The sequence below is a fragment of the Arctopsyche grandis genome, chromosome 9, assembly GCF_051622035.1.
Source record: "Arctopsyche grandis isolate Sample6627 chromosome 9, ASM5162203v2, whole genome shotgun sequence".
Lineage (NCBI taxonomy): Eukaryota > Metazoa > Arthropoda > Insecta > Trichoptera > Hydropsychidae > Arctopsyche > Arctopsyche grandis.
In genome coordinates, this window is record NC_135363.1 from 2,543,535 (window position 1) to 2,558,133 (window position 14,599).

Sequence of the window (14,599 nt, forward strand, 5' to 3'; positions counted from 1 at the left end):
TCGGGTACCATTCTCGCGCTTATTTTGTCCACCTTTCGTCCGTTTTTCTAGTAATGTAGCCCACCCATTGCCATTTCAATCTCTTTACTCTATCCACTATGTCCACTACACCCACGTATTCCACTTCCTGTCTTTCCTCGTTATATCAAGCATACAGCGTTCCATACTTCTTTGAGTGGATTGGACTTACTGTAGCATCTTGGCTTCTTTACTACCAGACATGTCTATTATTTGACCTTAATATAAATAATTATTTACTACTTCCACTATTTTATCATCTAATGAAATGCTATCAGGCAAGCAACAACTTTTGAACATTAGTTTGGTCTTATCTGCGTTTATTTTTAATCCTATTTTCCCTGTCCGGCTGTGTTAGTCTGTCAAGTGAATCAGCTGGATCGCGAACTATTAAAGCTATACCGTCTGCGAACCGAAGATGACTCAAGATATGGCAAAATATGAAAACGATCGGATAAAAGGCAATTTTTTTCCTAAATTGTAATCGTAAGTGAAGTTATAAAAGAGGTATGTAAAAAGAGAGAGAATTTTACCGCACGCCACTGATATATATTATATTTACATAGTACCATGCATACATTCTTTTCGATCTTTCGATTTTCGATCTCTGCTTTCCGATATTTGCTTTTTGGTCTTTTGACTTTCGATACAGGGAACCAGACCCGTTCCGGTTATTATGAAAGTGGAATAAGTCATATAATATTTCGTTTGAGATGATTGGACTTTTGCATAAATTTGTTTTAAAAATTATTTTGATACTACATAAAATATATGTATACATTATGATTCTTAAGGTCTGACCGCACTATATGGCCGTCGACTGATGCAGCACGACACGACACGGCAAACTTGATACAAAAGGCAACTCTGTCGCGTGACGCGTAGTGCGTTATATCTCATACAATTTCATACAAACAATATTTGGCCGCACGCTGCCGGTCGTGTCGCAGGCGCATAGTGAGGTCAGACCTTTAGCTTTATAGATATAATCTTTCCTGTACTGGCTAGATATAGCCGGCACAATTATAAAGAAAATTTGTTTTGTTAAATCTTTTTGTTAAGTCTTTTTTTGTCCATGACACTTCTCCACACGTACTAGACCAGTGCTTCCTAAATTGGGGGTCGCTACCCCCTGGGGGGCCGCAGGATTTCTCGCGGGGGCCGCGAAAATATTCAATAGAAAGTACAAATATTCATTTATGAATATTTTTCCACATTACATATTTAGGGAATGTATATACATATTTAAGGAAATATTTCCCAAACTTGAATGAGGATGAAAGGAACAATTGGATAAGAACACCATTTTCCAAGTCCTTAAAATATGATCATATTACGTGGACAGCCCAAGAAGAGTTGATCGATATCAGATAAGATAATTTGCTTGAAGTGGAATTTAATGAAAAAAGCATTTTAGAATTTTGGTTAAGGCGACAGCAAGAATATCCTGCTAATGGAAAAGACGCCCTGGTAACTCTTATTCCTTTCGCGACTACATACCTATACGAAACAGCATTTTCGTCATTACTTATATTTAAAAATAAGCAAAGGTCATGCCTTTCCACGGAGACTTTTGAACCCGATATCGATTTGTTATGTAAAAACATGCGACCTCATCTATCGCATTAAATGGTTTCATGTGTGTATATGTAATTTTTATTTAAAAAAAATGTTTTTAAGCAAGTTCCTATAAATTTGTACTGAATATAAATATGTGTATTATAATTTTAATAATTACTGCCAACTTAACCTTTTAACTAGAAAACAAATTTTTTTAGGGGCAGGGAATTAATTATATCAAATTTAAAGGGTCGTGACATGAAAGTAATTGCGAAGCACTGTACTAGACAACGCATACATCTGCGAGACTTGACGCTTCTACTGCAAAACCAGCAGCGTAGTCTAGTGGTGAATGTTGAATTATTTCGTACTTGATGTTACGAGTTCGATTACCGCTAAGTATCGCTGTTGGCCAGACCTTGATTTGTTTAGGTCGATAGTTTCTTATCAGACTTTGCCAATTTTTCTGATTTTCATTGAAACGATTCCTGTAAAATTGGCGTTTCCTTCCCAATTTTCTGTTGCTATTGTTATATCTTAGGTTTCGCCATATTGCTCACCATAGATGTCTCTGTGGTTGTTTATCGAATATAAAATTCGTATTGTTACATGAAAGTTGTTCATCGTTATTTATCGTATTAATACGATGTTTGTAATATATATACTGACCATAGATGTCAGATATTGTTTAGATTTACATGTATGTATGTAGTAATTATGTGGACCAGGAAGGCACATTTGGGGTTTACCTGTTAAGCCTTCCTGGTATATTTGTAAAATAAAAATAAATAAATAAAAACCGGCAACTTTTACAAGTACGCGTGGGAGGCAAAGAGGCGTAGTGATACGCGCGATATCGTTTCATTCATCATCTGTCGTGTGGGCGCCGCCTCTGAGTTTGAGCAGCGGTGGGCCGCAAGCGCGCGCGTGTGCGAGCGAGAATGGAACGGCAAAGGAGGAAGGAGGAGGAGGGGGTGGGGGTGGGGAGGGCAGGGGGGATGTTGGGGAGCCCCGGGGGGGCGCAGGCGTCGGCGTTGCGCCCCCGGCCGGATGTGCAGCCGCTCGAGTGGACGCGCCTTCCGGGGAAACAACCGCTTTTCATAATTCCGCTCAACCCATTCACCGGCGGCCATTCATTCAACCGGCCCGACCGCCACTATTTAATTGATCGCACTTCGAATTAATTAATTAATCATTACATATTCGCCGCTGTGTACACACTCACTCACTCACTCACTCGCGCACACACGTCGCTTTTCAAATCTGCACCTATACACGTGTCGTTTTAATGCAAGTACATAATATGTACATAATTTGAATTAGGTCAGTAGGTGAAGTCTGGATGATAGGATCGCCGTGTTTCAATACAGTCACTTTGTCATTTGGCGTCATAAAGAGCGATATTTTTGTACCAGTGGAAAGGTTGTGCCGGGTCAGCCGTACGTCTATTGCTGTTGGCAAAATCTGAATGGTTATCAATGTTATCATATCCAAATCGACCGTCTTTTGTTAGAGTTTGCCAATTTGTCTGACTTCATTTTTGCGACGGTTCCAAATAAAATCGAAAAAATAAAAAAAAAAATTATTTTATTTTATTTTATTAATTGAAAAATCAACAGACAGGATGTACATTGATATGTATAAAAAAACAAATAGTAAATAAATAATATATGTAACATCCGAGTCCAATAATAGATTTTTACAAAAATGAAAAAGATAAATATAAGGAAAACAAATTAAAAAGTAAATAATAAAGGCATGACAAAATATGTAGAACATTGCATAATTAAACTATAGTATTAAAATATTTGGAAAAGGTTATAAAATAGAATATAAGAAGAAATTGAAATTTACAAATATAAAACAAATGAAAAAGGTAAATACAAAATAAACAAATGAAAAGGAAAAGAATGAAAGCTATGATATGATTATGAACCCTATATTAAAAGCTTCTTTTTTTAATTATAGGCAGGAGGTGTTTTTCACAGAGGTGTTCAAATTTATAACGCCCTTCCTGAAAGCGTTAGAAGTTCTAATAACATTGATGCTTTCTTGAAGGGTGTTAATGGATACCTTTGTGGAAGATGATTTATAATTTTTTGTTGTTATTTTGTGTTATATGTATTAGCAGTTTGCTATCATCATCATCATCATTTACAGCCATTCGCCATCCACTGCTGGATGAAGGCCTCTCCAACACGCTTCCACTCGTCTCTGTTTTGCGCAACATCCATCCATCTCACTCCGCACATTTTCCTAATTTCGTCCACCCATCTTCCTTGCGGTCTTCCTTTTACCCTTTTGCATTCTCTCGGGTACCATTCAAGCACTTCTTTTGTCCACCTTTCATCCATCCTCCTAGCTACGTGACCCGCCCATTGCCATTTCAATCTCTTCACTCTATCCACTGTGTCCACTACTCTTGTCATACTTCTCACCCACGTGTTCCGCATTCTGTCTTTCCTCGTTATGCCAAGCATACAGCGTTCCATGCTTCTTTGAGTGCATTGGATTTTATGTAGCATCTTGGCGTTCAGTGTCCAAGTTTCACATCCATACGTCATCACTGGCAAAACGCATTGATCAAAGATCTTTTTCTTCAGGCAGAGTGGCATTTTTTATTTAAAAACAGCATTCATGCGTCCAAATGCACTCCATCCTAATTTCATACGTCTTTTTATCTCTTCATCTTTACTACCACTCATGTCAATTATTTGACCTAAATATAAATAATTATTTACTACTTCTACTGGTTTCTCATCTAATGGGATGCTATCAGGCATGCAATAACTATTGAACATTAGTTTGGTCTTATCTACGTTAATTTTTAATCCTACTTTTCTACTTTCCCTGTCCAGCTGTGTTAGTCTATTAAGTAGATCAGCTGAATCACGAGCTATTAAAACTATATCGTCTGCGAACCGAAGGTGACTCATATAAATAAATAAATAAATAAAAATAAAAAATAAAAATTTGTCTGCGGCTCAACTTAATACACGTAAACGTAGTGTTTTTTTCGACATTTTATATCTAAAATGTACATGCCTTGAAGGCAATCGAATATGCTGCTGGCGAGATCTCATGGTTATTAACACAAATCCACCATATCCAGTTTCGATTTGGATTTTGAATCCACTATCTGTTTCGATTTGGATTTTTTTAAAGCCATCGTAACACATCAAACACATCGTAATATCTTAGCAGCCAACAATTATTTATTTCAGTTTAGGTTAAGTTAGGGTTGCTTTTATTCATTTGAGATCAGGTTGTTAAGGTTGGTAGTACATATGTTGTAAATTCATTGTTTGATACATTATTACTGCTTGAATTGCTGAAAATATATGTACATATATCAGTGAAATATGCTATCGCTGTAACAAATATCTAATATGTAATTTGGAAAGAGACTTTGTATGTATGTATGTATGTATGTATGTATCCTTCGTTCGTTGGGGCGTATAAATCCGTGACGTCATCGAACAAATAATTCGCTTTTTTCCGATTCAAAGGATTCGAAGTTCCCGGGGGCGTAGGCGCTGAAGGTGAAGACCTTGGGGGCGCAGACTCAGAGGGCGGGCCCTAGGAGGTGCAGACGCCGGGGACCAAGCCCTAGGGCTGCGCCCCTTAGGGAGCGCAGGAGCCGGATTCCGGTATACATAAAATTTCGTATACATATAATTTTTTATAAGAGACTTACTATATATGTTTGTTTGTTCGTGACAGTCAATTTAATAATAAATAAATAAGTATTCAAATAAATGTTTACTATTAGATTGGTCATGTTTAAGCGGATTATATTGCAAATATCGAGCGAAGCCGGGTAATACAGCTAGTATGTAATAAAATAAAAAAATAAATATGCAATAACTAAACTGCTTTTTGATACTGTTTTTCCGTTATGATAATAATTGCAGGTTCGCTGTGAATATTTGGAGGAATTGAAGTCTAAATGAGAAAATTCCGTTTCTGATTTATTTTCACGTCCACTACAAACAGTGTGTTTATTATTCAGTGGATTGAGTCTTTGTTTTGAAAGCATATAAATCTGGATTGCACAATTATCAAATTTGGTACATTTCCTTTCCGTAGGCGGATGTGTATTTTAAATTGTTTACTTTGCTGAAATTCATAGACTTGCACTCTCACATATATGTAGCATTGTGGTGTCGCGGGGTCTTTGGAATTGATAAGGTTTTGATTCACTTCCGCGTATTTTATAGTATTGTAAGTACATTCTCGGCTCGTCCTATGTACTGGTGAGATCGGTACTTTGATAAAAATCGACATTTCATACGTTTAAAACCGGATATGACACGACAACTTATTTACTTATCATTGCATACCGGCACCTCGATAGAGTATCGAGTGTATCGTTATGAAGAGGACCCTTTTTAAAATGTATTTTGTAGCTTAATTTGAGCTGATGCTGCTGCTACAGTAGGTAAGTAAGGTCTTTTTGTACGCGAAACAATCAACAATTTTTTTGTTTAATTACTTCAATTGCGTATTATTTACTATATACATTGCGAATAGAAACGCATGCGGATTATACCAGTTTGTTTTTTATGTCGAAGTCGTTCTGAAGTGTACAGCGGGAAACGGACGAGAGGTTAACGTGTTGAGTAAGCATTTATTTTCGGACATTTCAAACGGCTTCAGCACTTCCCGATAACGTAAACAAAAACTCTAGAATGAACTTTTACGCCAGTTTTCCACGTCGATTAGTCAATCTCGACCAGACACTTATTCCAAAAAAATAATATATAAAACGATATCATTGTGTGTAGTCTCACCGTTTATTTCGAGCAGTAAAATGCGCAATTAGTTGCATATTTCAATTATTATTTTTGTTTTTTGGTCGCTAGTACCTACGGTACTTGGCTACATTGTCCATATTTTTGTGTTAAAAATGTATACCGTGTGAACAAACATTATGCGTCCTCACGCACGTTCTTCTCACACACAATGGGGCACATTATGTACCGTATGATGTGTTCGAAAAACGGGCAATATAAAGTACAAGAACGGAACTTGCGTCCATCTCAATCGAAGTGTCATTATAGACGGTATTTATATAAGAGGAGAACGATTTCGGAATTGAAACTAGGCCGTAATAAAGCGTAATTTGTTCCAATTTGATTTTGCTGGGAGTGCTTCTGATTTACGCTCGTCGAACAGACGCTGGAAAAATGTTTATAGTTTTATTTATATCTTTTAAATAAATCTACTCGATCGAGATTCTGCAAAGTAGCATGTACACGTAAACATATTAACGTTCTCTAGGAAACACATTGCAACACGTGTCATTTTTTTATTACGATTATGTATTAAGAGGACTGCCACCCGAAACCTTAATTTTGTTGCCGTTCCTTTCTTCGATATTTTCTAAGTCCGCTTTAAAGGTCAAGGAATTAGGACCCTTAAAGCCCTCAACATGAGGCCACCACCCCCCCCCCCCAACGAATACAGTCTAAGAGATCCTAAACCCTTTCTTCGATATATATATTGTAAAGTTATTAAGAGAGACGCCCGTAGACCGATGACGTCATGGTGACGCCGACCAATGGTGGAGTCGGGCGTTGCGGCCAATGGCTGCGCCAGACTCCTCGACCAATGACTGTCATGTAATACGTGTATGCGCTGAGCGCTGATTATCTATAAGTATGGTGCGCTCTCGAACGGTGGCATTCGGATCCTGGCCTCCACCTGACGAGCAGCTAATAAAGACTTGGAACCTTCCTGCGTGTTTTCTTGTACCTCGACCTGACTGCACTTACCTCTGAATACTTTTCAATATATTGAGTGAATATATATATTGAAGAAATGCGACAATATATATCAATATATATATATATATATATATTGAGTGAATGCAACAGTTGCGCCTCGACATACCATTTTTCCAGTTTAATATCCAGATAATACCAGTTTTCTCCTCTGTTTTCTGGACCAATTTAAAAAAAAATTTCATCATCGGTATGAGAAAGATATTTTATATGTTTGCGTCTTCATATATATTTTTTTAAATCAACCGTTAAATAAGCACGCTGGACTCTTATCGTGGGTGTAAAAATGAGGCGATTTTATAGATGTTTGGTGGCTCCTAGCTCCTATAAAAAATAAGTAATCAAAAAAATAAAAATATAAGAACATGCCTATGGTGGATATAAATAGCATATTAGAAAATGATTTTTCTAGTGCCATAATTGAGAAAGGGAGAAGTCTAATACGTGTGTATGGACAAGGTGCTGGGGTCCAGCCTTCTTAACTAGTGTTTTACCCGATGAAATATCATCGTATGGGTGTTGGCCAGTGGTGACTCGTAAGAATTAACAGACGAGGGGGGGGGGGGGGCTGCAGAGATTAATCGGGCTGTTGTAGCTCGTTGACCATACCGGTGATCAAATGCAGACAAAAATAGTGTGCATATGTACTATGCTGGGAGGGCTGCAGCCCTGCAGCCCATATGGACGGCAAATATAGCATGCATTAGTACTATACTGGGAGGGCTGTAGCCCCGCAGCCCAAATATACGAGACGTCAGTAGACTGTTGGCATATTAAGTCATTAAATAAAAAATAAAAAAATAAACGTGTCGGTCCTGTGTTCGATCCGCACGCGGTCGATTTTTTTCAATATACCTTTTAAATATATTTAATTTAATATTTATATTTAATTGTTTAATATGAAGAAACATTGTAAAAACTACCTACCTATCTACATATAAACAATATAAAACACCAATAGAAAAAATTATTAATTAAATAAATTTTAAATAGATAGCGCTAAATGCTCATAGACGCTATCTATAAGCCTAGAAGAAACATTTTTTTTTTGTTATTGTATTGTATTATATTCATGCGTTTTGTTGGAAGTGTTGTAGCTGTGACGTACATACATATGTATGTCTAATCGAAACATAGCAATGTTATATATATATATATATATATATATATATATATATATATATATATATATATATATATATATATATATATATATATTTATGATTTGATCATAAATTGAGAATTAATTTATAAGACTTTTCTTGTGAACAAATGAAAATAATATAACGTGACTTATTTTAAAAAGATTTTTTATATTGTGTCATGTATTTAAAATGAGCAATTCAAAATAGATATAGAACGATTAAATAAATTATTTATTTAATTTTAATTATCGCACGCTCGATATAATAAATAATGCGGTTTGAGCGTGTATGGGCTTCAGAATGATGGTTGAATGAATTAAATTGGCCGAAAACGCGTCTGCGCACGACCGCAACCACCTGTAGCTCTTTGTGACCCTTCTCGCCATTCCGATTCACATGTTCATTCAAATTAATGGCTTCAATACCCTCGCAGCGTGCATAAAAGCTCAATGAAAATATACGACACTTAACCTCACATATTATTTAAACAAACTGGTGATTTTATTGCACAATCTACATATGTACACGTCCATTTGCTGGAGTGATGTTTGTATAGATTTTATTTATATACATATACTAGTGCTTATCATTCACCACGTACAAACATCACCAATATCGTAATATATTTAATATTGAGTAGGTATTGTTTATTTATTGTTTAAATATATTGTACACTTTCATTGATAAATCATTTATGTTTGTTTATCAAATGTCTGGATTGATATACATATGTACATATGCTAATTCAAACAATAAATACGTATCGATAAACGTGAATTCGTTTTAATATACCATTATAACCAATTTATTTTATTGCGCAATCATAAAGGTACTTACTTTTTTACTAGACAGTCAAAAAATTATATTGCAATTCAAAATTTTTTACGTTTAATAATTTTCATAAAACGTTTTAGCATTGACTGAGTGAAGCAATCGTTCATTTACAGATTTGTTACTGAGAGTTGGCGCGTTCTCGTACTCACACAGAAGCGCGCGAAAGGGACAGTGTCTTTTTATTATTGAATGCAGTGTGACAGCATGCTATACACCTATTCACCGACACAACACAAGCGCATTTGTTCGCGCCAACTCTCAGTAACTTATTTGCACTTTGGAATCAAATTGAAAATCAATCAAAATTGTCATTTTAATTCTTTGATTGGTACTAATAATGAAAGTTTTGATAGTTTCGAAATATAACTAAATTGAGAGTTGATTAATAAAATAGATATAGAATAAACACCACTTTTATGCTATGAAATGATTTTATTTTTATAAATTGTCATTTTGTTGACATGACGCGTAACACTGCGCGTAACTTGTCGTCTTACGACCAAAGCGCAACAGCTGTCAAAGTCAATTTCAAAATGAAGCGTCCATGTTGTTTGTGTATTTTGACGTTTCTCATTACTTCGTCGAATATTAAACCAGTTTCGCTCGAAGATCAGTGTTTGAATGATGCATGTGAAGCAAAAGATGAAGGACCATCGACGGGTTCTTTCGAAAATAAATATTCAGAAGGCATAATAACACTTTTAATACTTTACAATTCCGAGTAGTGATATTTTATTTTATTCTACAATATTACCAATTTTCAGCTGCTAATACGCTATATTCAAAGTACGCTGAAAATATCCAAAATTCATTAGCCGAATATGAGCCATGTCGCCAAGATAATTGCACTTGTCACCTACCGACACTTAAAAACGACCTGAGGCCATTCAAACAAACGGGAATAAGCAAAGCGATGTTTGAATCAGTAAGCAAAAAGTATGCTTCGAATCCAACGTGTATATTTATTATATAAAGCGTGAGGTTTTATGATTTTGATTAAATTTCAATTGTTTTTCAGAGGGACCAAGTATCAGATTATTTCCGGTGTGTTGTATCGACAGAAAGACTGTCACTTTCCAGCGAGATGTTCAGGAATTGAACATTACATATTACAGTTCGCTAAAAAGATGCCCGATATGGAGCTGATCATCAATACGAGGGATTGGCCGCAGCTCAACAAACTATGGGGCCACTCATTAGGACCAATTCTTTCATTTAGCAAGGTTATAATCTATGAGTATGAATAACTGCTCTTCTGCATGATTCTTTATAATTCATTACCAATGAACTTCAGATGAGTTTGAAGCTGTCTTACCATATGTAAAATTCGATTGTATCAATGTTGTATTTACAGACTAATGATTATTGGGATATAATGTATCCAGCCTGGAGCTTTTGGGAAGGTGGTCCAGCAATCAGTCTATATCCAACCGGACTAGGGAAATGGCATCAACACAGAACATCCCTAACAGAAGCTGCTGAAAAGTCTGTAACTATGATATAAATCGTATATATATATATTGTATAATGCAGCATTTCCCAACCTTTTTTGACTCGCGTACCACTTGGTAGTACATAACGCTAAATTGTACCACCATATAAAAATTATTGTATTTCATGAAATTTGTTTTTGCAAGTGTAATTTTTATATATAGTATTTGCATGGTAAGTAATGTGAAGACAGGATACACGCAATATGTATGTAGATCTGTTTTGGTAAGAAATTTTGTGGAAAAAAAGTTATTTGCGGAGTCACAATTATAATATGCTCAAAGTTTAATATATTTATCTACTATCTTGTTATACTTCTATTATTGATGGTTTTAACAAAAACACAAAATTACAAAATACATATAATATGTTTTCTTTTCATTAAATCTCCTAACAAAATAAATTTAATGAGATCCTTGTATTAAGTTTTTTTAAATTTGGTTCAAATGATGCGAGATGTACCCTTAAGTCTGGAGCTAGATTCAACCAATTTCTATATTTGTCTTATTAAAATATATGAAGAGAAAGTTCTCTCAACCAGTTCAGTGCTAATAAACGGCTACAGAAATTTAAGCGCTATGTCATAAAGCTATTCGAAAATGAACATAACCGAAAATGTTCATTATCAAAGGGGTTTGAAATCAAATTGTTTGCTTCTTAAGGTTTGGGGAAGCACTGCATAAAAGACGATTTCATCCTCTTTCGAAATTATATGTATATTAGATATAAAAAATATTTCTATTTTTATGATTGTAAATCATTCATTCCTGCATGTCCGACATTACTGATTTTTTTTCGCGTACCACCAACCATCAACGGCGTACGACAGGTTGGGAAACGCTGGTATAATGCATCTTATTTCATGTACTTGTATGTAATAGATGGCCATGGGAGTCTAAATTGCCAAAAGCTTTCTTCCGAGGATCCCGCACGAGCGACGAGCGAGATCCAATCATACTACTATCAAGATCAAACCCTGAACTAGTCGACGCACAATACACTAAAAATCAAGCTTGGAAATCCGATGCTGTAAGTCAAACATTCCGGATATAGTACTTTGTATCGGATATGTCTTATTATACATGTTTATTTAATTGCAGGATACGTTGCACGCTCCGCCAGCTAAGGAAGTCTCTTTGGAAGATCACTGCAAGTTTAAGTATTTGTTTAATTATAGAGGAGTCGCAGCGAGTTTTCGTTTTAAGCATCTGTTCCTTTGTAAGTCGCTTGTGTTTCATGTCGGAGACGAGTGGTTGGAGTTCTTCTACCCGTCGATGAAACCTTGGGTTCATTACGTGCCGGTATCGGCCAATGCCGATCAAGACGATATTAGGAATATGATTCAGTTTTTTCAAAAGCACGATTCGCTAGGACGGGATATTGCCGATAGAGGTTTTGAACATATATGGAGTAATTTGAGGATATTGGATGTGAAATGCTATTGGAAGAAGTTGCTCAAAGGTTACAGCAAGCTTTTGAAGTATGACGTGGTGAAGGATGACGAGTTGATCGAGATCAAGTCGAAGTGAATGTGTATATTTTAGTCAGTATTAGTTACTTGCCATATCGAATGCCAGTTTCGAGTCGACGCCTCAAACGGAGGAGTCAAATACTCATTGTTATGTTTGTAATGATAATAAAAAAGACGTATTAAGTGACAAAATGCACTGTTTTATTTTGTATTCTACAATATTTAACACAGAAGTGTACTTACAAAAATTTTAAACATTACTTTTGTATCACACGGCTACATACAATTTCCAAATCAACAAGAAAAACAAAATCACCGCTTCGCTCCAATTCAAAAATCCAACTCTCGTAAAACACAGCCATCAAAAAAATACAATCTTTCCGTGAATATTATTATAAATTACGACGACGAAACGTCTCCACGGTCACACCACCGATAAGTTATGTTATCGTTATATATTAAAACACAGGAAAGCTCGAAACGATCACATTAAAAAATTTTATGCACGTTATTACAAAAAGCCTATATAGAGGTCACAAACACCCAATGTATGTACTATTTTTGCAATACAAAGTGCATTATTTTTTACACAACTATATCAAGTTTTGGGATTTTCAATAAAACATCATCACATAAATAAAATATAAATTCAAATCAGGTCGAAGTCCAGCCCTGAGTTTTTTTTAAATATATATATATATATATATACATATATATAGTTGCCTTCATTATACAAAATAAATACTAAAATACATCGTTTGATCGACACTTGTCCAATAATTCCAATTGATATTTATATATTGAGTATTTTTTTACAAGCGAATATCAATTAAAATAAAATAATACATCATATATTCGAGTCGTTGAAATAAAAAATAAAAAATACGGAGGACTGCGTATACGGAATCTCATCTTATGAAATGATTTCGTATGCAAAGCCTCCAAACTCCAATAATAATACAGGCACTTTGAATTGTCAAGTGTAAATGCTTTTTAGCGTTGTAACAAATCTGAACATAAATTCAATACAAAATATCAATTCAAATTTATGTACATAACTCACATTCAGAATGTATCAAAAGTTCGACACATTTGCTTAAAACAGTCGAATTTTTTTGATTGAAAGGTATTGACGGAGCGATGTCTTCCAATTGGACAATTTATCGTGACAATTTTTCACTTGGTGAATAGTCGAACAGATTGGGAATAAGACTTACGTAAAATGTACATACTATCGCATTCACCCCCCCCCCCCCTCGACCTGCGATAGCCAATTTTATTTCGTTTCAGTTTCGCATTCCATTTTGGTCAAGAAATACAACATTGCTCGTGTGCATAATTTGACTGTTATTTTTTGAGTTATTGTTTTGTATTTTGAAATATTTACATTAATAAAATTTTAATATAAAATACGTAAGTTGTTGATATTATTGATTTATTTATGGAATACGTATATATATTTTATATTAATGGACATTTATATTTTTTAGACGATAAGAGTAATAGTCAACGTCATGTTATGGACATTAAAACTTACAGTTGTATTATTAAAGACCTTGCATTGAATTATATTATATAGTTAGATAAGAAATCATTTAAAAAATGAAGAAATTATTTATGTCCTTACAATGTTACAACACATTGCACGAATGAGACAGCATGTACGGTTCTCGTAAGTCTTTTAACCCTTTGCCCACGTCACCAAATTTAGCGAACATGCCCTGTACGCGGCTGCTTTTTTGCGGATTTTGTTATCGCGTTTTCGACTATACATATGGGTTGTAATATTTTTTTGAATTTTACAATCTATATTTTTTTTTTTTTACTACTGCCATCTATTGAATTTGGTAAAGTATGCATTTAGTAATATTTTCAACCAAGTTATAAAATTTCAACACAATAGACGGCTCTTATACAGGTTGGAACTTCCAAGACATCTATGCGTGTCTCGCGCGCTGAGGGCATGTTCGCTAGGACATGTATAGTAGTCGTACGCGGTGGAAAGGTTAAATATGCTTTATTACGGTCAAATTTTTCAATGTTAATCTTTCACCAACTACAATTAAGATGTCAAAATTACATTTGACGGAAAAATCTTTTGTTCAACAAAAAATTCTGAATCAAAGTTGGTCGAATTATCTTTCAAGTTGCTGTAGATAAATCTATACCTACCATACAAAGATCAATCGCTCTGTCTGTGGGTCCCTTAAAACAGGCCTGCTCCTAGAACCGCCAGACTAGTGTTGTAATTCGAGAATATTCTCGTTATTCGCCGAGAATTTTCTTTTATTTTG

General features: G+C 35.1%; 1 protein-coding gene across 1 annotated transcript; it reads left to right on the forward strand.

Annotated features, from left to right (window-relative positions):
* Positions 1-9,807: 9,807 nt before the first annotated feature.
* LOC143916560 (O-glucosyltransferase rumi homolog) lies at positions 9,808-12,668 on the forward strand. The gene is made up of 6 exons (XM_077437704.1): positions 9,808-10,030; positions 10,108-10,279; positions 10,362-10,566; positions 10,698-10,828; positions 11,716-11,863; positions 11,935-12,668. Exons 1-6 carry the CDS (start codon positions 9,877-9,879, stop codon positions 12,361-12,363), a joined length of 1,239 nt encoding a protein of 412 aa, XP_077293830.1. The 5' UTR covers positions 9,808-9,876; the 3' UTR covers positions 12,364-12,668.
* Positions 12,669-14,599: the final 1,931 nt, after the last annotated feature.

Coding starts and splice junctions, on each gene's coding strand:
- LOC143916560 (XM_077437704.1), top strand. CDS start 9,877: ATGAAGCGTCCATGTTGTTTGTGTATTTTGACGTTTCTCATTACTTCG. Junction 10,031..10,107: donor CGAAAATAAATATTCAGAAG/GCATAATAACAC, acceptor ACCAATTTTCAG/CTGCTAATACGCTATATTCA. Junction 10,567..10,697: donor CAATTCTTTCATTTAGCAAG/GTTATAATCTAT, acceptor TTGTATTTACAG/ACTAATGATTATTGGGATAT.